The 21,884-nt window shown below is 51.0% G+C and overlaps 1 protein-coding gene across 1 annotated transcript in view; it reads right to left on the bottom strand.

The window, feature by feature from the left end:
• ITGA9 (integrin subunit alpha 9) overlaps positions 1–21,884 on the bottom strand; it is a gene marked incomplete at its 5' end in the record, with an annotated part of 281,034 nt that overhangs the window by 119,390 nt on the left and 139,760 nt on the right. Inside the window, 2 exons of the mRNA XM_080674008.1 lie at positions 8,844–8,920; positions 13,879–14,028. Of these exons, the coding sequence (XP_080530134.1) occupies positions 8,844–8,920; positions 13,879–14,028 (227 nt within the window). The remainder of the gene's footprint in view (positions 1–8,843; positions 8,921–13,878; positions 14,029–21,884) is intronic.

Raw genomic sequence — 21,884 nt, forward strand, 5'->3', positions numbered from 1 at the left:
AGGCAGCTGATTGATGTTTCTCTCTCATCGATGATTCTAACTCTCTCTCCCTCTCCCTTCCTCTCTGTGAAAAATCAATAAAATATATTAAAAACAACAACAACAACAAACAAACAAACAAAAAACTGGGGACGTTGGCCGGGCAGGTACGAGAATGAGAATCTTCTCCTTCTTGGCTTAGGAGGGTACATTGTTTGTGTTTTCCACACCAGAAAAAAAAATGAGAAACTTCGAATGTTTTTTTTTTTCTTAAAGAAACACAACTGTGGACTGAAACAGTGGCGAATTCGCCTCTTGTTCGAGTCTCCTTATCACAGAAGACGTTCTCAGAAAAGAGCCCCCATCCCTGGCCAGGAAGGCTGATGCCCTGAGGACGGGGCCGGCTCTCGGCTCTCGGTTGCTCCGGGAGGACACTGCAGTGGAAGGCATCTCTCACGAGGCTGCCGGCCCCCTGCTGTCCTTGTGCCTGGACAGCCCTCTTTTTGTTATTGTTGTTAAGCCTCACCTAAGGATATTTTTCCATTGATTTTTTAGAGAGAGTGGAAGGGAGAGGAAGAAGAGAGAGAGAGGGAGGGAGGGAGGGAAGGAGGGAGGGAGGGAGGGAGGGAGAGAGAGAGAGAGAGAAAGAGAAAGAGAGAGGGAGAGAGAAACATCTATGTGAGAGAGACACATCAATTGGCTGCCTCCTGCATGTGACCTGACCCGGGTGGGGCATCTAGCCTGCAAACCTGGTACGTGCCCTTGACCGGAATCGAACCGGGACCCTTCAGTCCATGGACCTACACTCTATCCACTGAGCCAAGCTGGCTGGGGCTACACAGTCCTCTTTTAAAAGCAAGTCCCGGGAAGAAGCAACCAGCAGTAAGCCTCACCACCTACAGGGGCCTCCTCCACATCACTCAGGCCTGGTCTTTGGAAAGCCCAACCCCCTCCCATTTCAAGTGAGCAGATGCAAAGCCCACCAGCAACTGCCTCTCATCTCCCCTCCCCTCTCCCCTCCTCGCTACTCCTCACCTCCCTCACGAAACTAATACCCGATAAATACTGGATTTGGTTTCCTTTCGAAACTCGGTCCTAAAAAGAAATGAGCTTGCCTGGCCAGGAGATCTAAGAACAAACAAGGAAATATATGTGAGGTCAAATTTGCCAGGGTCTCAGGTCGGGTCCTAGAAGCATCGTTGACGTTGACAAGGATTCGGGTGGGTTATGGGGAGATGTGAGGAGCAGGGGCCGAGGCAAGCAGTGGGGCGGGGAAGCGCTGCTCAAGTCTGTGGTCTCCGCAGAGTCTGCTTCTGATTGACACCAGGGCTCCGCAGCACAAGCCACTGACTGCATGGAATTCCCCACACGGACACAAGGGGGCTGACTTTTAGCGCCCCGATCGGTCAGTCACTGGCTGAGGGCTGCCGGGGACGGGGGTAACCTCCCAGGCAGGAGCCTCCCAGGCAGGAGGGCTCCCGTGAGCTGAGGGCCATGCTCCAGACCAGAGGTGGGACCGCCGTGAGCCCTTAGCAGCCAACACTTACACAGCTGGGCGCGTGGCTCCTGCACAGCCACGGGAGCCGGGCGTGGCAGCAACAGCACCCACCCGGCCTCGTCATTGTTGGGTCAAGATCACCTGGAATGGCCCTAGCCGGTTTGGCTCAGTGGATAGAGCATCGACCTGCGGCCTGAAGGGTCCCCGGTTCGATTCCGGTCAAGGGCACATGCCCGGATTGCAGGTTCGATCCCCAGTAGGGCGCATGCAGGAGGCAGCTGCTCAATGATTCTCTCTCATCATTGATGTGTGTGTGTCTCTCTCTCCCTCTCCCTTCCTCTCTGAAATCAATAAGAATATATTAAAAAAAGCAAAAGATCACCTGGAATGGAGTCAGTGGAGAAGGCTCTTAACATCTAAAAGTTCCTTACACGGTCCTGCCCTCTCAGGGCAACAGCAATGGACTGTGACCTGCAGGCAGTTCATGGTATTCCTGAGTCTGTCACCTTTGGCTCCGCGGGAGTGACCGCTGGGGACAAAGCAAAAGGACCCTCCCTCCTCAGCCACAGCTGTCCCGGGCTTTTCACCTGGGAAGAGCAGCAGGGCCGCCTCCGACCGCCCGAGGTTACGCCAGGCGGCTCAGAGCACAATGGGGAGAGAAGCTAACGGGAGGGTGCGTGCGCGACAACGAGGAAGAACTGGTGTGGAGGAAGGTTTATCTCCGGAAACAAAACCACTGTGCACCTTCGGAATTTGGCTTTTCTTACAGTAACTAAGTCTCTGGTGGAACGGGTGAGTCTAGTGTTAATGGCAAGAGACCAACAACCCAGCCACGCGGAATAGACTGCGAGAATCTTAGCAAAGACGCAGCCCATGGCTCCCGGCCTGCTCTCCATCTGACAGTAGTGAGGAACCAAGTCGCTGCTCTCTCTGGACAGGCCCCTTAGGCTGAACATCCAGTGAGAAGGGAACAGCGTCCATCTCATTCTGACCCTGCTGGAGAGGGGCTTACCCATAAGCCCTCCGATGGTTGGCTGTGTTTGGAAGCCAAGGAAAATACTACCAAATAAAATTACACCCAGGAGGTAGACCCCGACTTGCCAGGTCACTTGGGAGGAAGGCCAGGTAGGAGCATGTTCCCAGCTTCCTCTCTGGTTGCCATGGTTACTCCTCAGCCTGCCTTCCATGGTCCTCCATGGATTCCTCGTCCCCTCACCATCCGGATGGAAAATCTCCATCAGATCTCCATCAGTGTCTGCTCAACAAGAGGAGGGCCATCCTTGAAATCCAGAATTGGTTGGGATAGCTTTCTGCGGCTCGTGTGTGTGTGTGTGTGTGTGTGTGTGTGTGTGTGTGTGTGTATGTGTATGTGTGTGTGTGTGTGTGTGTGTGTGTGTGTGTGTGTGTAGCCTTGAAAATGAAGTGACTTCCCTAAGGGAAAAATGTCAGTTCCCATGGTAACAGCTCACTGTCCGCAGCCTCACGTTGAGGCCGGTAGGCCGTTCAGGACATCAGGACATCCCTGAGATAGGAAGGAATTTCCTAAATGGGACGGCAGCATATCACAGTGGGAGCGAGAGACAGGCCAGGTTCCCCAAGCTGCCACGGCTATTTATTTCTTTGTTTCTAAATATTTTTTGTTGATTTTGAGAGAGAGAGGAAGGGAGAGGGAGAGAGAGAAACATTGATGTGAAAGTAAGACATTCATCGGCAGCTTCCTACACGCCCTCGATAGGGAGAGAGCCAGCAACCAGGCATGTGCCCTGACCAAGAATCCAACCGGCAGCCTTCTGGCACACGGGATGATGCCCAACCACTGACCCACACCAGCCAGGGCTGCCACGGCTATTTAAAGACAGAGACCGGGGGCCCAACGGCTGGAACACCGGACTGGGGCTCAGGAAACTCCCGGCGGTGTTTTGCCGGCCACTGCCATTTAACTTCCTTGCTGACCTCAGATAAGGGACCCCAATCCCTGCCTGTCAGCGCCCTGTTCTGCACCTGAAATGCCACGGCTCCAGGTGCATGCGCGAAAACCACCAACCAGCCACGAGGAACCTGTGAGCTGGGCCTGGTTCGTCCTGCCTGAGTTCCCCTGTAGGACAATGGACGGGTGTCTCAGAGCCACAGAGTCAGCATCTGTGCTCATCCCCCGGTGGAGCTGGAGCCAGGGCTCCAAAGAAACACAGCTGTGTGGCCCAGCTCCACCCAGGTCCCTCCCAGGATGACGGAGGGGTCAGAGGTCTTATCCTCTCTGCCCCCGATGCCCTGTGGACACACCCCTCATCTGCTGTCCTCAGGAAAACGGGACAGAGCTCCCAGGCCCGTACCTGGCTCCTGGGTTTGTCTCAAGCCAAATTCCCTTCGGCATGCGGGCAGTCGGTGGCTATGCCTGTTAAGGAAGGGGAAAAGGAACAAGATGCAGACAATGGGAGAGTGTTGGCTGTTTGGCAACACGGGGGGAGAAAGCATTCCCAGCAAGTTCGTGGGAGAAAGTCTTGGTGTCAAAAGGTGATATAACACTCTTGTTGGAAATTCCAGAACAAACTCATCAACTGAGGTTCTTTGAAAAAGTGGATGGAGCAGCAATTATAAAAGCCAGCTGCCCCCAATCAACAAACTTCTTTTGCTTCCCCTCCCCCCCCGCCCCGCCCCCCCATCCAGATCTGGAACAGAAAGTGAAGGAATGAAGAAATAAATAAATCACATGGCTAATATTCTGGCAAGGGCTAAAGTTTTCCAGGTTTCTGATCAGTTTCTCACCTTCCTTCTTTCTTTCAATAATAATAATAATAAATTTTTATTGATTTCAGAGATGAAGGGAGAGGGAGAGAGAGATAGTAACATCAATGAGAGTGAGTCATCGATCAGCTGCTTCCTGCATGCCCCCCACTGGGAATCAAGCCCGCAACCCAGGCATATGCCCTGACTGGGAATTGAACCGTGACCTCCTTGTTCATCGGTCAATGCTCAACCACTGAGACACGCCGACTGACCAAGGAAACTCTTTAATATGACAGCCCACAAGCACGTGGTCAAATCTGAGACCCTCCACGGAGAGGAAAATTCAACCCACACGGATTCAGAATGCAATGACTCCTGCAGGGACTGCCATTAACAGGACAGGACTGGCGGCCAACCTCTCCGGAGAGAAAAGCCATTGAGCAGGTCCCCACAGGTCGGACAGCACATCAGGAATCATGAATGGGGCTAGATGAAAGCCATCAACCTCCCCTCGGAACTGAGGCTACTCACACAGAGGAGGACTTTTCCCGCAAGGCCCCCAGCCGTGGGACTTCTGGTCTAGAACCAGCTGATATCAGACCCTAACAGCAATGGCGAGATGGACATTGCCAGCTTTAATTCCATGCTCCCCCCCGACCTTGAGCAAGTAATCTGCCCTCCCCCGAGACTCTGTGTCCTCCTACTAAAAAGAATGTAGTAATATTTCCTTCTCTGTGTTGTTGAGAGGCTTAAATGAAATGATGTTAGCTCTCATCTACTGAGTGCTTACTATATGCCAAGCATGTTTGGAAGTACTTCAATATGTTTTGATTCATGAAATACAATCACTTTATAAGGGGCTGCTCTTACTTCTCCCACTCTACAGATGAGGAAACAGAAGCCCAGAGACATTAAGCAGCTTGCCCAAGGCTGCACAGCTGGTAAGACACTACAGGGTGTTTATGGATACTGAGGACTCTATAGGGTACCCTAGTGCATGCAGGTGCTCAGTAAACAGGGGTCTTGTCCCCCTTCATAAAACAAGACAACTTTACTTCTACCCCACACGGTGCAGTCAGTGATTCGGGCCACTTTGCCACTTTTGAGACGGAGAACGATTCGTTGCAAACTCTGAAGAGCTCTCTGGGCGTAGTAACCCTCCTCTCCAAGGCCGGTCTTTCGTGGACAAAGCTACCCAACTACCAGGCAAGGGTTCTGGGAAATTCACTCGGCGCCCCCACCCTGACCACGATAACAGCATTAGTAAGGCTATAACCATAGGACCGTTCTATGTGGTCGCTAGTTGGTTCTTCTAACGTCATAAATATTCTACAGTGTCTTTCCGCCTCCCCTAAGAGTGCTTTCATTATTGGAGCTGGCTAGCCAGAAGGCACTGAAATGTTTCACTGGTCTCCTACGGGAGGCATCAAAAAAAATTTTTTTTTAGCTCCACTGCCATAATCTATATTTCTTTTTCTTTAACCTAATCACATGTGATGCATTCTTAGGAACTGCGAGTATTCAGACAGACAAAACAAAACGTCGCTGCATCCTTTTACAAATGGAAATTTCAGTCCTGCTTAATAGGAACTGTCTGTACAGCTTCATCGGTATTCCTGGACATTTTTGGATATGGCGTGTTTTGGAACTGGACTCAAGACCATTAACAATTGTGAACTTTTAATTAAAGAGTTGATTGCTTTAGGAGACAACAGGACAGCCAGAATTCATGCTCTCTGGAGAGAAAAAGAAAAACATCCACGAGTCCCCATCACAGAGAGCCTTTCCTGGCTCCATCCCGGGCCTTCTGGTCACCCAGTCACTCGGATGTCTTCCCCTCGGTCTTCCCAAGACAATGGCTCCTCAGTCTGGTGGGAACTTGGCTGCCTCCCGTCACAACACCTTGTACCCCGCCATCTACCACTCATTGGCGGGGGGCGGGGGTGGGGATCGTCTCCGCTGCCCCTTTGCTTCAACTTTTCAGTACAGCGAGTCACAGCTAACGTGAGAGCTAGGTTCTAAAGACAGCACGAAAGGCAAAAAGCGTGTCCAGATGGCCCTCGGGGCAGCACCATGGTGGAGATCAACACATCTCTCCTAAGTCCAGCCCCGCCCAGGGCGCTCCTGCATCGAGACAAAGGCCACGCTATGGACCTGAGCCAGGGATGTAGGAACTAAGATGGATGGAGAGAGCAGCTGACTCCGAAATCCAGCTGGAACATGCTTTCACTGAGTGGAACAGAGGACCCCATGATCCATACCATCCTCTCATTCTCTCCCTCTCTCTGTCCTCTCTCCTCTCTCTCCTTCTCCCTCCGTCTCGTCTTCTTCCCTGCCTTCCTCTCTCCCTCTCCCTCTCCCCCTTTCCCCAGAATGCCTGGCTCCTCCTCATTCCCCTTAATCCCTCTTCTTGGAAGCTGCTCCATGGCCCTGTAATGACCCATTCACCTCTCTGAAGCACTGAGCAGGTGGTGCCACCATCACCCAGGTTTCCTTACATGGTAGGGCAGATAGCATTACTGGTCCCAATTCTCCATCCCTTCTATTCTTGTGCCCTTGGCTGTGTGCCTCTTCAGTTCCTCTCACTAAAGGGTCAGAGCATACTTTCCTGTCCCATGACTTCGGGTTTGGCCACGGACTGGTGGTGACCATTAGGGTAAGGGTGAGGTAAGGGTGCACAGTTCTGAGCCCAGGTCTCAAGAGCTGTGGAATGTTTCTGCTTGCTCTCCAGCACCGCTGCCATGTCAGGAGAAGAATAAGCCCAGGCTAGCCCACTGGTTCCAACAGGACAATGAAAGACACATGAAGCAGAGCTGACCTGGGTCACCTGTGTCTGGCTGAGGTCAACCCACCGTCTGCTGAACCACAGATGCATGAGCAAGTCAGCCAAGATCCAGCTGAATCCAGCCAACCCTCAGCTGACCTGCAGAACCTTGAGAATAAGTGGTTGCTGTTTCAAACCACTGAGTTTTGAGGTAGTTTGTTATGCAGCATACGTTGTGGCTGTAGCTAGAGGATACCTTATTGATGACTGGACCCACAGAGTGGAACGGGCTCGAAGCAACGCTCTGAAGAGGCAGAGCTGTGGAAGCGGAGGCAGCTTTAGGCATAAGGTAACTTACTGATCACCAGCCTTGCGCTTTACGTCTTACTATATGAAAAACACAACTCAATGGAGATAGATTTGATCATCCATTACTGGGCAGCAAGAACATCCAGACTTTCCTAACCTAAAATTTTACCTTGGAACAAGTGAGCATTCCCCCACCACAGGAACGTCTCTACGATCCAAGCTAAATGTCCAACAGTCACAGTCTGCCTCAAAACAAAACAAACCCCCATGTTTTGTTTCCTGTTACTTTCCCCCTAAAACACTTTTTGGAAGACCTATTTAAAACTAAAAGTAATGACCTGATAATTTATGAAAGCTTCTTTAGATTTGGTTTCTTTAATAATCCCCGGAGGTCCTTCTTACTAATGTTAAAAATTTCCAAGACCCGCTTCATCAGGTTGAAGTAATTGTCTAAGTTTGGCAAAGCATGAGGTACTTTAATCTATCACGCTTGTCTTAAGTCAAAGAAATGCTAATTAATATTTAAGCGGTTCGGAGGAGTATTTGTGTGTGTGTGCGTGCGTGCGTGCGTGTGTGTGTGTGTGTGTGTGTGTGTGTTGGGGGATTACATCACCTTTCGCCCAATAAATGCAAACAAAAGGAAAAGAACCTCAGTATTTCTTTCCTTTGATGAATAATACATTTATCATCATAAGAGTCCTAGTATATTCACTGGTTCACGAGGGGATATTTCATTCCACCCACACTTAACTCTCACAGATCCAAATAAAGGACACAGTACGGCATTTCAGAGAACAACTATCAAAGCGGATGATGATTTTTGAGAAATGGTCATAAATCACATGGAAGGGCTTTCTGGCCCCAAGGCTAAAACAATCTTTCAGAAGGAACTGTCTGGAAAGGAAACCATCCTCTGAAGTGTGGCTAAGGGATTCAGGGCCAGTGCCTTCCTCCTAGGAGAAGTCTGAAATGCAGGGTTGGCGAAGAGGAAGTGGGAGGCTGTGTGCGGTTCACCTCTAGCCTGGGGGACTCGGGGACTGTGGGAGGAAACCCTGAAACAGCAGAGACTGGCTGCTCACTTGGACCAGGACAACCTGCCCCCCTCCTGCCATGGAACCACTGATGGTTGTTAAAGCAGACGCCACTGCCAAGTGTGGGTGGGGGGCGGGGGGAAGAACCTTTATATAATGATCGGTCCAATCATAGGAGTTGTCCCAAACAGTTAAATATTGGCAACTTCATATGGTTCAATTTAATACAGCGAGTAAACATAAAATACTTCCCCCAGACACATACAAACATAAGTACTCACAGAATTAGAAATATAGGCTAAATTGTGGGATATGTGGAATTGCAATAAAAACCAAACTCCCCCTCCCCTCCAAATAATAGCTGTTGTTAAAACTATTGTATAAGATACGTTTTTTAAAAACCACAAAATACCATTGCAACCCACCACCTCTATTTATCCTCTTTGATGGGGCGGAAATCTGCACATTGAGGCTTTGGGTCTGGAGTCAAGACGAAGGAACCTTCCAGAACAATGTTGCGAAAGGAGCATTGACTTACCTGGACAGCAACAACTGACCCTGAAGTTGCAGGTCAGCGGCACAGTCCTCAGAACGGCAATTCCTTTCAAAGACAGTCTGTGAGAGATAAAACAGGAGGGGTTGGTACAGGAGTTAGTGGCAAATAAGTGAATCACAGCCCAATACCTTCTTCCCGACCAGCCGGAATTCTGCCGTGAGCCCTTCAAGCCCTCGACACCCCAGAAGCCAGCTCCCCGGCTCGGGGAGGGCTCCTTCTCAGGCTCCAGGGAAACCCACATCAGCGGTGGTCTTGCCTGCTGAGTGTATTCCTTCCTGGACTCCTTTTCAGTCTGTTCGAGGGCTTCTTTGAGTAGTTTTCTCAAGAAGGGTACATGATAGAGTCCTTCCCATCTTTGAGAATCTCTCTACAGACCCTCAGGTGTGAGTGAGTAATGGTCAGTTGAGTCAAGAATCCTGAGATGATTGGCCATTCCCCTCTGTTTACTATCTTGGGGAGGCAGCAAAGCTCTAGCTGAGACCAGCACTGGGGGCAGACCCTGACTCTCCAGGACCGCCAAGACTTAATCCACTCCATGCCACAACCCAACATGGACTCGACACCTTTTAGCTGAAGACAGTAAGGCATTTAAGTCCTAGCGTCATCTGGCCACGTGACTTAAAGAGCTCCAAGGAAAGAGGGGAGGCGCTCTTTGCGGAGCTATCACACAGGTATGCAGAGGATAAAAATCAGCTCTGCTTCCCTCTCACTCTCAGAATCTCTCTTCCCCTCCAACGGAGCCAACATCTGGAAGACACATGGAGGACGGTCATTAAATTATCTTAAACAAAAGTATTAATCAGGAAAAGGAGAATAAGCCAAGGCTCACTCTCCCACAATTTTTCTCAGGCTCCCGGACAATCTTCCCAGTATTTTTCCTGCATTTTAATTTCAACCAAAGAATCGCATGGTTAAAACAAAAATAATGACTCTCCTCCAACCCCTCCCTATTGAGTCCTGCTCTCCAGGGTCAACCAGTATTATCCATGTCCTCTTTGTGTTTCATTTGGTGATTATGTCCTTATCTCTAAAAAAATATGCGGGTACTACCACTTCTTGATTTATCAGATTTAGACATTATTGGAGAGAATTCTTGCCAGGATAGACAACACGTTATCTCACTTACACAATGGACCCTCCCAGACACCTTTCCTAATTTTAACAGGCAAATCATTACCCCGAGCGCCTCCACTGCAGTGATTCTCAACTATGGCTGCAGCAGAATTACCTGCTCCGCTTGTGAAAACACAGATTGCTGGGACACACCCACGAACATCTAATCCAGTGGGTCTGGGGTGGGGCCCGAGAACCTTCATCTCTCGGAAGATCCCACGTGACCGCCCTTTAAGCAGCACTGCTCTGCGGGTGACCTCCGCAATTTTAAGTAATAAACAACTATCTCTTGTTTCACCAAGTTTTCTCACCCATTTAGAACATTAAGATATTGAGAGGACTTCTGTAGTTCTAATTTTACCTCTCTACAGTCAAATTTAATGGCATTTATACTCCATCCTATAACCATTGTCTTCTAATCCTTCTACTACATTGTCGGCTGCGCAACCATATTATTCATTTTCAAGAACCCTTTCCTTGTTCTCTGGTTCTTCCTTTTAAGAAAAAAAAATAGAATTTCAACCATTTTATAATGGATAGAATATATTCTTAAATCTCTTTATGTGTATGACATAGCGTTTAGGTTGGTTTTAAATTTTGTATAATCACTTCTATTCCCTAAATAGTTTATTTCCTTCTAATCAGTTATTCTGCAGGTTTCTTTCTTTCATATAACATTTCCCCCTAATCTCAGGTTTCCTTGATGGTTCATTCCTATTTAAGAACAGGTAACAGGGCTGATTGGAAGCTCTGTGGGAGTGTTTGGGTGGATGGTGGGAGTGGAAGCTAGCTCACGCATTTGGAGACATGCCAGAAATAAGGCTTATCCTCTGGGAAACCACACTATCTCACAAGCAGTGTATTCAATTCTTTTATTTATTTATTTATTTTTTTTATTAAATCCTCACCCAAGGACATGCTTAGAGAGAGGAAGGGAGAAGTGAGAGAGAGGAAAGCGGGGGTGGGGGAGGAAGGGGGGTGAGATTGATCGATTGCCTTCTGTACACTCCCCAACCGGGGATCAAACCCGCAACCCAGGTATGTGCCCTGGCCCTGACGGGAATCAAACCGGAAACCTTTCAGTGCATGGGAAGATGCTCAACCAGCTGAGCCACTCTGGCTGGCAGTGTATTCAGTTCTTTAGAGAAGAAAATGCCTGGTTGCTGCTATTCTGCATGGAGGGCAAGGGGAGGGGTGGAAAGTCAACCCTTCCACATACCAACCTTCACTCAAAGCCCTTCCCTGTTTTCAGCCCCATCCACGCTCTGTGCCTGCTGGCCTGGCCATGGCTGCAGCCCCGCTGGGGGCATGGGTGGGTAGACAGGCACCCCGCCTCTCTGTGCGTGGTGCAAGGTTCACCCACCGACACGCTCCCATCTTTTTGACTCACTAAAAAAATGACCGACTTTCTCACTGACTGATGCCCCTCCCTTTGCAGTATTCCTTCACGTTCCTGTTCAGATTCACTCATTCACACTCATCCTAATGGGTCACAGAAAGCACAGACATGAATACCTATGCTTGGTCGACCATCTTGCACCAGAAGTGACTAAGAATACTATTTTCATACTGATCTGTCTCTGTCCCGGCTTTGATGAGGATGCTTGACTCCAAAGATGCCGGGAGAGGCTGTGAGATGCTCTTCACTGAAGAAGGCCTACTCCGAGCCACTGAGGGATCTGGCGAAGGAGAGCTGGGTTCCCTGGGGGAAGGTACGCCCAGGGGAGCAAGATGCTGGACAGAGTAGATGGCACCTCACTGGGGTCGTTTCAGAGACATAACAAGCACCCTGGACCCTGGAATGATTCCCCTGAGTTTGGGCCACTCCTGTACCACAGGTTTATTAGGCCAGCGAGATTCCACCTTAGAGAGCAGAGGACTACTAGGACTAGGGACTAGTTACCTAGAAATTAACTCTGACTTCCTGCTGGGAGGTGACACCAAGCTCTACACCTTGGTCAAGGTGAAGTCATCAGCTTTCTGCCCTGCCTCGTTATCTTGTTTTCCTCTCCTCTTCTCCTCACCTTCTTCCTGCCTCTCCTTCACCCCAACTCCCCGACTCTGCCCCACCTCCCACCTAAGCCCCAGTGTCCTCCCGGTCTCTCCCCTCACTCTCCCAGAACCTGCCCCAAGTATCAATGACCAGCAGGACATACTGGCCACCTTCAGGGCACGTGTGTTTTGAAAGAGGTTCATGTGTGAATTCGAAACAAGTATTCAAAAGGGTGGTGTCGCCAACTGGCTGTGTGTGTACAGGTGGTGGGCACTGTGAGCCCTGCCCAGCTCCCTGCCCAGCTGCGGCCCCCCACACCCCCAGTGGATGTGAGTGTGGGCAGCAAGTGGCTCCCATCTGCCTGCTTCTCCAGAGCCCTGTCCTCAGCTGAGGGGGTCTCCTTCAAGGAGGGTTCCACTCCGCCACTCCCCCCATTGGCGGCCAGCCAGTGGCTGACTAACAGGGGTACCGAAGGCCAGCCCCTTCCCTCAAGCAGGGGACAGCTCTAGTGTAACGTATGCTCCAGAGTTTCCCACCTCGGGCCAAGGCTAGACTTGAGCTGAAGCCACATCCTCGCTCAGTCCCTTCCCCTCCCCTCATTCCCTCACGCTTCCTCCCAAGACCACAGCCTCACTAGACCAGGTGCTCCCCAACCCGTCTCGGGCTCTGTTTCCCGGGAACCCAACCCAAGATCACAGGGGAGAGACGTTGGGAGAAAAATAGAATGCCTTAAAAAAAATCACCACTTAATTGAACATCTGGCCGGACATCTCGAACCCCAAACGCCTCTCTGTGGTTCTGTTTACAACTCTAATATGCAAAGCGTGGGCCACTGGTCAAGTGCTTTCCCACAAGCTCAGAGCAGTCAGAAGAACCATGGAGGGTGGGCCGGCGGGTGGTTCCACAGCTTTGCCCTCACCCTGCGCAGGAGTCTGGTTTAGCCCCAAGGGCAGTTTTGTCTGACGTTCCCCAGGCCCTGGGCTGGAGGCGATGTTGGGTGTTAAAGAAAGATGTAAAACAAGCTTGGCATTACAGGGTCCTTGCATGTTTCCTGATCAGTACTCAGTCCTGCACACCTCAGATGGCTCAGGGCAGGCAGGCCAGTGCTGCTGCGCGCATTGAGCTCACAGGCTCATCCAGCCTCGTGTGGCCTGCACGCCACATCACTCCGAAGCTCCTCCACCAAACAGCACACCCTGGAATCGCACGAGCGTCGCACGGGGCGGGTGGCCCACCTGCACCCACGGGCTCTGGCTCTCAGAGACGCCTGGGTTGGGCATTTTTATTTATTTATTTATTTATTTATTTAAATATATTTTATTGATTTTTTACAGAGAGGAAGGGAGAGAGATAGAGAGTTAGAAACATCGATGAGAGAGAAACATCGATCAGCTGCCTCCTGCACACCTCCCACTGGAGATATGCCCACAACCAAGGTACCTGCCCTCAACCGGAATTGAACCCGGGACCTTTCAGTCCGCAGGCTGACGCTCTATCCACTGAGCCAAACCGGTTTCGGCATGGGTTGGGCATTTTTAATCCAACCACCAGTTCTAGCAAGACGAGGTTCCCGCTTCTCCACCCACTCACTGCCCCACCAGTAAAACACTAACTGAGCCCCTACAACGTGCCCATCTAAGCTCTGAAAACAGTCTAGTCAGGGACCAAGGGGGTCAGCTCATGACCCCTAAGGGATTATCATTTCCTAATTGCCTGAGAATAGCCTCAATGTGTTTCAACCACGTGGTTGTGAGAAGCAACACCCCAAATCATAAATGTCATCTTTTTTGCAGATCAGGAAAGGGAGGCCCAGAGAAGGGGGTGTGCCTTGGCCTTGGTCAGGGCCGTGACTCCTGCCACATAGACCTGCCTGCCCCCTGGGGTCCCAGCTGTGGGCTTTAAGGTTCTGACCTGGTTCTTCTGGGCGATCTTTTGTCCCTTCTTCCAGCGGAGCACGGGTGTCAGAGCCGGCAGTTCCCGCTCCTCCTCTCCGGTCACATGCTGCCCCAGGCTGTAGGCGGCTTCGAACACGATGGGGCTGATGACGTCCTGCACCCTCCGCTGCAACAGTAAACACATGTGCGCGTGAGCGGCTCAGCCAGCTGACATTTGCGGAGCGTTTCACGGTTTACAAAGACCTTCCACGTGGCCTGCCCCTCGTGACCCTCACCACCGCTGCGGTGAGGTGGGATTTCACTGTCTTCACATTTTTGATGAGGTCACTGCGGCCCAGAACAATTCAGGTCTTGACCAGGGTCACTCTGCTAATGACCGGGGGCGCCTTCACTCTACCTCGCCTGGCGCTCAGTCACCGTCCCTTTAGCATATGGAAGGCATTACCTCACTCATCTTCTAACCATCCCTGAAGCTGGCGGGATGCGCGGGGAGCATCTGCCCGTGCCCTGCAGCTCTGACCCCTCGCGTCCCTGCTGTCTGGCTGATCAAAGCTCCTCTGAGTTGAGATAAATATGGATTCTGCCCAGAGCTGGTCCTCAGTGGAGCTGGAAGAAAAGCCTGACTTTGGGCCTCGTGTTCTTTCCCTGGGAACCCAAGGACTTTAGGACCCAAGGGAACTCTAGGCTGATGGTCCCGTAAGGAAAGCAGAGGAAGGGAAGGGAGGAAAGCAGACATATAGGGGACACCTGTGAGATGCCAAGCACGATGCTGGGTGCTCCAGAGAGATGAGCGACGCTCCCGGACCCTGTGAGCTAGGGCTCATTATCCTCCATGGTACAATACAAGGAAAATAAAGGCGCAAGGCTACTAGGTGTACTGGTTAATAATGCGGATTTTTTTCACTAAATGGAGTTATACATATGTTGATATATATGCGATTGGATATGTATGCTATTTTGTTGTATTGACAACAAGCTTCAAAACTTCATATGTCTGTTTGCTGAAGGTGTTAACATCATAGATATTTTTACATTTAAAAATGTTGACTTTTGTGCCAAAAAAAAAAAGAGCATTTGCGGGAAATTATAATTCATTACTTTATTTTGAAGAAAAAGTTATCGTATACTTTGGGAAGCTTATGGTGAACATGCTCCATCTCAAGATCCTTGTGAACGCTGGTTTAAATGCTTTAAAAGTGATGATTTCGATGTGAAAGACAAAGACGCCCAGGTCAACCGAAAAAGTTTGAAGACCAACAATTACAAGCAGTATTGGATGAAGACGTGTGTCAAACTCAAAAACAACTTGCAGAAAGATTAAACGTTGCTCAGCAAACAATTTCCGATCGTTTACAAGCAACGGGAAAGATTTTAAAGGAAGGAAAATGGATGCCACATCAACTGAACGAAAGACAAATGGAAACCCGAAAAGTCATCAGTAAAATGTTGCTTCCACGGCACAAAAGAAGTCTTTTTTTTGCATCGAATTGTGACTGGCGATGAAAAGTGGATTTATTATGAGAATCCCAAAGGCACAAAATCATGGGTTGATCCAGGTCAACCATCAACATCGACTGCAGGCCAAATTGCTTCAGAAAGAAGACAATGCTCTGCATTTGGTGGGATCAGGAAGGTGTGGTGTATTATGAGCTCCTAAAACCAGGTAAAACCGTTAATACTGATCACTACCGACAACAAATAATCAATTTGAACCACGCTTTGATCATGAAACGACCGGAATGCTCCAGAAGACACAGCAAAGTAATTTTGCTTCATGATGACGCATCATCACACACTTCAAAACCAGTTAAAGACACGTTAAAAGATCTTGCCTGGGAAGTATTAACCTACTCGCCATATTCACCAGACCTTGCTCCTTCAGATTAGCACTTGTTCCAATCAATGGCACATGCACTTGTTTTTATTTTATTTTATTTTTTTAATTAATTAATTTTTTTTAATTGTTTGAAGTATTACAAATAGTAGTACATATATCTCCTTTTTTTCCCCCCCATTGACCTCCCCCCGGCCTCCCCTTCCCCCCAGTACATGCCTTTACCTGCCCGCCCCCCCCCCCCGTGTCTTTTATCCATTGGTTATGCTTATATGCATGCATACAAGTCCTTCGGTTGATCTCTTACAGCCCCCGCCCCCCCCCCACCGCCCCGAAACCTCCTCTGCCTTCCCGCTGTAGTTTGACAGTCTGTTCAATGCTTCTTTGCCTCTGTATCTATTTTTTCCCCATTTCTTTCCTTTAAAAAATCTTGCTTCTGCACTTTCTGAGCAGCACTTCAAACATACGAAGAAGTGGAAAATTGGGTCTCTGAATGGTTTGCCTCAAAACAAGAGGGACGGTATCCACAAATTGCCTGAAAGATGGGGCAATGTGTAGCTAGCGATGGACATTGCTTTGAATAAAGCACTTTTGAGGTTTCTCTTGAAATTACCATGTTTTCTTTGATGACAAAATCTGCTGTTATTAACAGGTACACATAGTAAATGCCCAGTGCCCAAGGCTAATAGGGGTTTTGAATCACACCTGTTCAACCCCGGAGTTCCTGGCCTTTCTGTACAAGGTGTCCCTGTCTCCCGGGGACTGGGGGCCCCCAGGCTCCCAAGTTAGAGTCCGAGGAGGAGGAAAGGGTAGGGATCCTACTCTCTGGGCCAGGATGCTCTGTGGGAGGCAGGCGTCCAGGTGGAGCAGAGCAGGTCTGAGCAGTGGCACCAACAAGCAGAGTCCCCATTACTTGTCACTCACGGGAGAGGTGGGGGGTGGGGAGTGGCCCACTCAGGGTGCAAGAGGAGCTGGGCGGGCAGATGGAGGCAGCCCCAGGGCCAAGGACTTCCTAATGCTCTCTGTGCGACGGAACAGACCAGGCTGTGTTTAAACACCACAGAAAGCTCTCAAGTTTCCAGGAGGTGCACAGTGAGGTGTTGCTCCCACCCCTCCCCAACACCCAGTGCCCCTCTCCCAGGCAGACGAGCCTGCCAGGTTTGGGGTACTCATCTGGTCTGAGCAAATGTGGACAGTTGGTAGCTCAGCACACACTCTACTTTGCTCTCTTAGCTGAGCATGAATCCCGGAGGTGGTTCCGTGTCAGCTCAGCACATCACTGCGGACATCCTTACCCTCCAACATCTGGGCTCAGCTGCTTCAACAAGCCGATGGGTGGCACCCTCTCGTAAACACCTTCCTGGATGGGACCTCTGGCCCTCAGTGCCCAGGAGGGAGGTAAATAAAGGGTCTGTGATCAACTAAGTTGGGGGGATCACCAGCTTAACCAAAGTTAAAGCGGGTTTTTATTGTTTTATTTGTTCTTGCTTTTTGTTTTGATTTTAATTGATTTCAGAGAGGAAGGGAGAGGGAGAGAGGGATAGAAACATCAATGATGAGAGAAAATCATGCATCGGCTGCCTCTGGCACGCCCCACACTGGGAATCGAGCCTGCAACCTGGGCATGTGCCCTGACCGGGAATCGAATTGTGACCTCCTGGTTCATAGTTTGACGCTCAACCAGAGCCACGCTGGCAGGGCTGTTCTTTCTGTTTTTACTGCAATTGCCTCTGAGAAAGAGTAGGGCGGCCCCAGTCTATTGGGTCATGGACTTCCCCAGAGTTCCTTGGGGTGTGGGTGTTGAGCAGAGCACATTGGGAGGCACAGGAGGGCAGAGTAGAACCCCAGGCAGCAGCTCAGGAGATGGGTCAGAGCTGGGGTGGTGGGAGGGGAGACAGAGGCAGCCACTCCTGTGGCTGCTGAACTGGGGGGCGTGGGGGACAGGGCAGAGGGGCCCAGATGACTCCGGGGTGACCATCAGATGATGTATATTTGTGCTGAGAAAAGCAATTATTCAGCAAAATAAAATACAGGACCTCTCCGGGGGGGCGGGGGGGGGGGGAGGAAGGGGGAGCTTTGGATAAACTGTTTCCAGAAGATTCTCTTGAACTTCAGATGTTAGGAACAGATCTTTGCTCCTATGTCCTTTCCGGGAACAACACACACACACACTTGGGGTCCAGATCCCCTCTGGCTGCTGGCTGTGCTAAGCAGAAGTTACAGACGGTCACAGTGTGGAGAATAACAGAATAACGAGTAAGTGCAATCTTCATGTCTTTACAAGTACATGTTTTCGTGTTTCTTTAAGGTGGACTATTGTACGGGTTTGCATATAAATCCTTCATGTTAAAATAAGGCTGTTGTGATGTTGCTATTCTCGGGGGAGAGGTTGAATTTGGGGGTGGGAGACAGAGGTAACTTAACATTTCCCGGCTCCCAAATGTATTTCAGAGCCTGGGCCAGGGCCCCCTTCCCCCTTAGTCTGCACAGCCCTGGGCTGGGAGATGACTGCTCCCATTTTACAGATGAGGAAACAGAGGCTCAGGGGCTTCATCCTGAAGCTAGTAAAGTGGGGGAACCGGACTGATTCTTAAAACCTGAAGCTAACCAACTTGCCCTAGCTGGTGTGGCTCAGTGGTTAGAGGTGCCGCCCGCCCACCAGAGGGTTGCAGGTTTGATTCCCGGGCAAGGGTATGTATCTGGGTGGCAGGTTCGACCTCCACCTTGGTCGGGGTGCGTGCAGGAGGCAAGCAATCCACGTGTCTCTCTCACATCCATGTTTCTCTCTATGCCCCTCCCTCCCTTCCACTCTAAAAAAAAAAAAAAAATCAATAGAAAAAATATCTTCGGGTGAGGATTAGGAACAAAAACAAAACAAACACCACTTTCCTTGAAGTCCACAGAATATTATTTTAAAATGATCCAACCACTCTAGTTTCTAACGTGGCCCTTAAAAATTACCTGTTTCCTTAAGGGCCTGCAGAAGGGGGTTTGCTTGGGGAATGTTGTGCACACAAGCATGAACGTAAATAAATGACAACTCAGAAACGGCTTGAAGCGAGGGCTGTTTCTAAAGGTGCTGCCACTCCGGCCACGCCAGCCATGCCAGCCACTCTGGCCACACCGGCCACGCCGGCCACTCCGGCCACGCCAGCCACTCCGGCCACGCCAGCCACTCTGGCCACGCCAGCCGAGGAGGGAGACCGCAGGCAGGGACTGGCTCATCTGGAATGAGCTCTGACATTTGGGGCTGGGGAGGCTGTGCTCTGGCTCTGATCTCATGAACCTGTTTTAACGAAGAGTCTGAAAAACAGCTTCTTATTACACGTCCCAGTAGCTCTGGGCAGAAGGGATCCAAACCGCACAGGGCCCTGGGCGGAGGCGAAGCGGGGGCAGCAATTAGAAACAAGCCAACGCCCCAGAGGACAGCCCACCTCCCAGCTACCAGGGAACAGCAGCGGCCACGGTTCGTGGTTTCCTCCCCATTTCGGGAAGGGCAGCTTCCCCGGGCTCGGCACTGCAATTAAGCGGGGGAACTCCCGAGGGGAGAGAAGGAGCTTGGGGTTCTGGCACAGACTGTAATTGCTGAAATTTTACTGCTAGGGGAAAAAAAAAAATCACCACTACAAACTGACGCTTCTAAAGTCGAATACACACTTCTCCCAGCAGGCTGGGAGGCCACGGGAGTCTCCTGGTTTGCAAAGTGGAGGCCACGGGAGTCTCCTGGTTTGCAAAGTGAAGGGCCCACCCGGAGAACACGCAGCTGGTGGAGGGGTCTGTGGCGACGGAGGTTGCACAGGGAACTTCACATATGCTCCACGGGAAGTTTATGGGGTGCTCACTTTATGCCAGGCAGCGGGCGGGGCCCGAGGGACACAGAGACGGAGGGCTTTCAGGAGAAATAGGCGAGCGGTGACCATCCAGCAGCACATGCACAAGGGCAGGGGCGGCTTTGGGGACACAAATGAGGGACACCCGGACTGAGGGTTGGCAGGCTTCCTTGGGGAGGCGTCCCGGGCTTGGTTATATGACAGGAGGCTATTAGAGAGAAGATGGGAGGGTACAGGAGGGCCTCGCAGGGTAGACGTGGCCTGGGGTGGCCAGGGGCTTGCATGTGGTCCCCCAAGGGGGGAAAGTTGAGCTTGTGAGCAGGAGTGAGGGGAGAGGAGGCTGAAGCAGAGACCAGATCTCAGGGGACGTACAGGCTGGAGTCACCTGTTGGGGTGACTTCATCCTAAAATAGAGAGAGAGAGCCTGGAGGGGGCTCAGGTGATGTTAGAGGCTGTGCTATAGAGAAATCTCTCTGGCCTTAACTGGTTTGGCTCAGTGGATAGAGCGTCAGCCTGCGGACTGAAGGGTCCCAGGTTTGATTCCGGTCAAGGGCATGTACCTTGGTTGTGGGCACATACCCAGTAGGGAGTGTGCAGGAGGCAGCTGATTGATGTTTCTCTCTCATCAATGTTTCTAGCTCTCTATCCCTCTCCCTTCCTCTCTGTAAAAAATCAATAAAATATATTAAAAAAAAATCTCTCTGGTTTCCTGGAGTGATAGGGCTGGGACTGGAGGCAGGGAGGCCAGGTAGGAAACTGGAGGAGGCTGTGTTCTAGAAAGATCCCTCTGGCTATAGTATGGAAATAGGGAGATGGGGCAGGCCTGGGGACACACAAGCTAGGGAGGAGGCTGCCATTGGGGTGCAGGGGACAGATCACGAGGGCCTCACCCAGGACACAGCAGTGGGGGTGGAGAAGACAGGAGGGAGGAGAGGAGTTTTGGGAGGAGGAGATGGTAGGAGTTGGTACCTGAATGTGGGATGAAAAAGAGTTATGAAGGCGAGTCCCCGGTTCCGCGTGGGTGGGCTGACACACTGGTGTCACTGAGCACCATGGGGTGCCTGGAGAAGGAACAGGTGAGTTTAGATGTGGGCAGGCTGAGCTTTGTTACAACGCAGAAATCCCCTTCCTGTCTCCAAACTCTGCAGGGGTCCTCAAACTACGGCCCGCGGGCCACATGCGGCCCGCCGAGGACATTTATCCGGCCCACCGGGTGCCGCTGCCTGTCCTGCTTAGCAGTCGACTCGTCCCGGGCCCTCAGTGCGCATAGGAATGTGTTCATAGTTTTTTTTTAAACTATAGTCCGGCCCTCCAACCGTCTGAGGGACAGTGAACTGGCCCCGTTTAAAAAGTTTGAGGACCCCTGCTCTAGGGCCACGGAAATGTCCGCGAATACACAGATTTGGGCCTGAAATCCCCTGCGCCCTTTTCTCTCCGCAGAAGCACTCCCCCGCCCCACGTGCAGGGGCACTCTTCCCCAGGCCTGGCTCTGGGAATCTTCTGCCTGTCCCATCGTTCCAGGGACAGGCTTTGCCCTCCTTTGGACTACGCCCTCCCCCTTCCTCAGCTCAGCTCTCAAGCAGAGACACTCTCTTGGGGCCTCAGAAGGGACTGCAGGGCCTCGGCCTCACAGGGACTGCAGACAAGAGGGAGGGGGACGCTCAGGGAAAGGCCTGGGCGCTGTCCTGGGAACCCCATTCCTTCACGGAGAGCCCTTCAGGCTTTTCCTTCTCCTGAATGACCGTGCTCTGAAGAGGAAGCAGAAGTAACGCAGACAGCAAGTCCAGCAGGCGAGGCCCGTGACAGGTGGGTGCCATCCATCTGGAGGAAGGGACACTCTGCCCCAGGACCCTGGGGCCTCTGGGCAGTTGTCAGAAACAGGACAAGCCTTTTGTCTCCTGTACCGTGTGGAACCAGGGAACCTTTCCGGGTGGGTAGGAGCAGCATCAAATCACAAGGCCCCTCCGCCTGGCCCCGGGGAGCTCAGCGCGGCTATTTGAGGGAAATGCCCAGGAAGACTAGATGTCAGCCCTCACTCCGCAACCCTAACTAAGCAGCAACGGAGCGAACGAGCGAACCTGCCTCCCCGCCGCTCTTCTCCAAGAAACGAAGGAGTTTCACCCTCCTGAGCTAACTAAGCAATGGCAGTGGGAACAAAATGCAAACAGGAAGGGCTGGCCTCGCTTTAAATTGGCAAAAAACACAGAAGGTCAGCAAATAAGCCACTAGCATTAAGCCAGATGGCTGGCTTGGAGAAACACACACACACCTACCCACCTCTAAGTGTTATTTTGTTAAAAAAGAGGCCTCAGTATTTTTTCTTTTTCCAAACGTGGTTCTTTTTTGTGTGTGTCCCTT

The sequence above is a fragment of the Plecotus auritus genome (assembly GCF_963455305.1).
Source record: "Plecotus auritus genome assembly, chromosome: 6".
NCBI lineage: Eukaryota > Metazoa > Chordata > Mammalia > Chiroptera > Vespertilionidae > Plecotus > Plecotus auritus.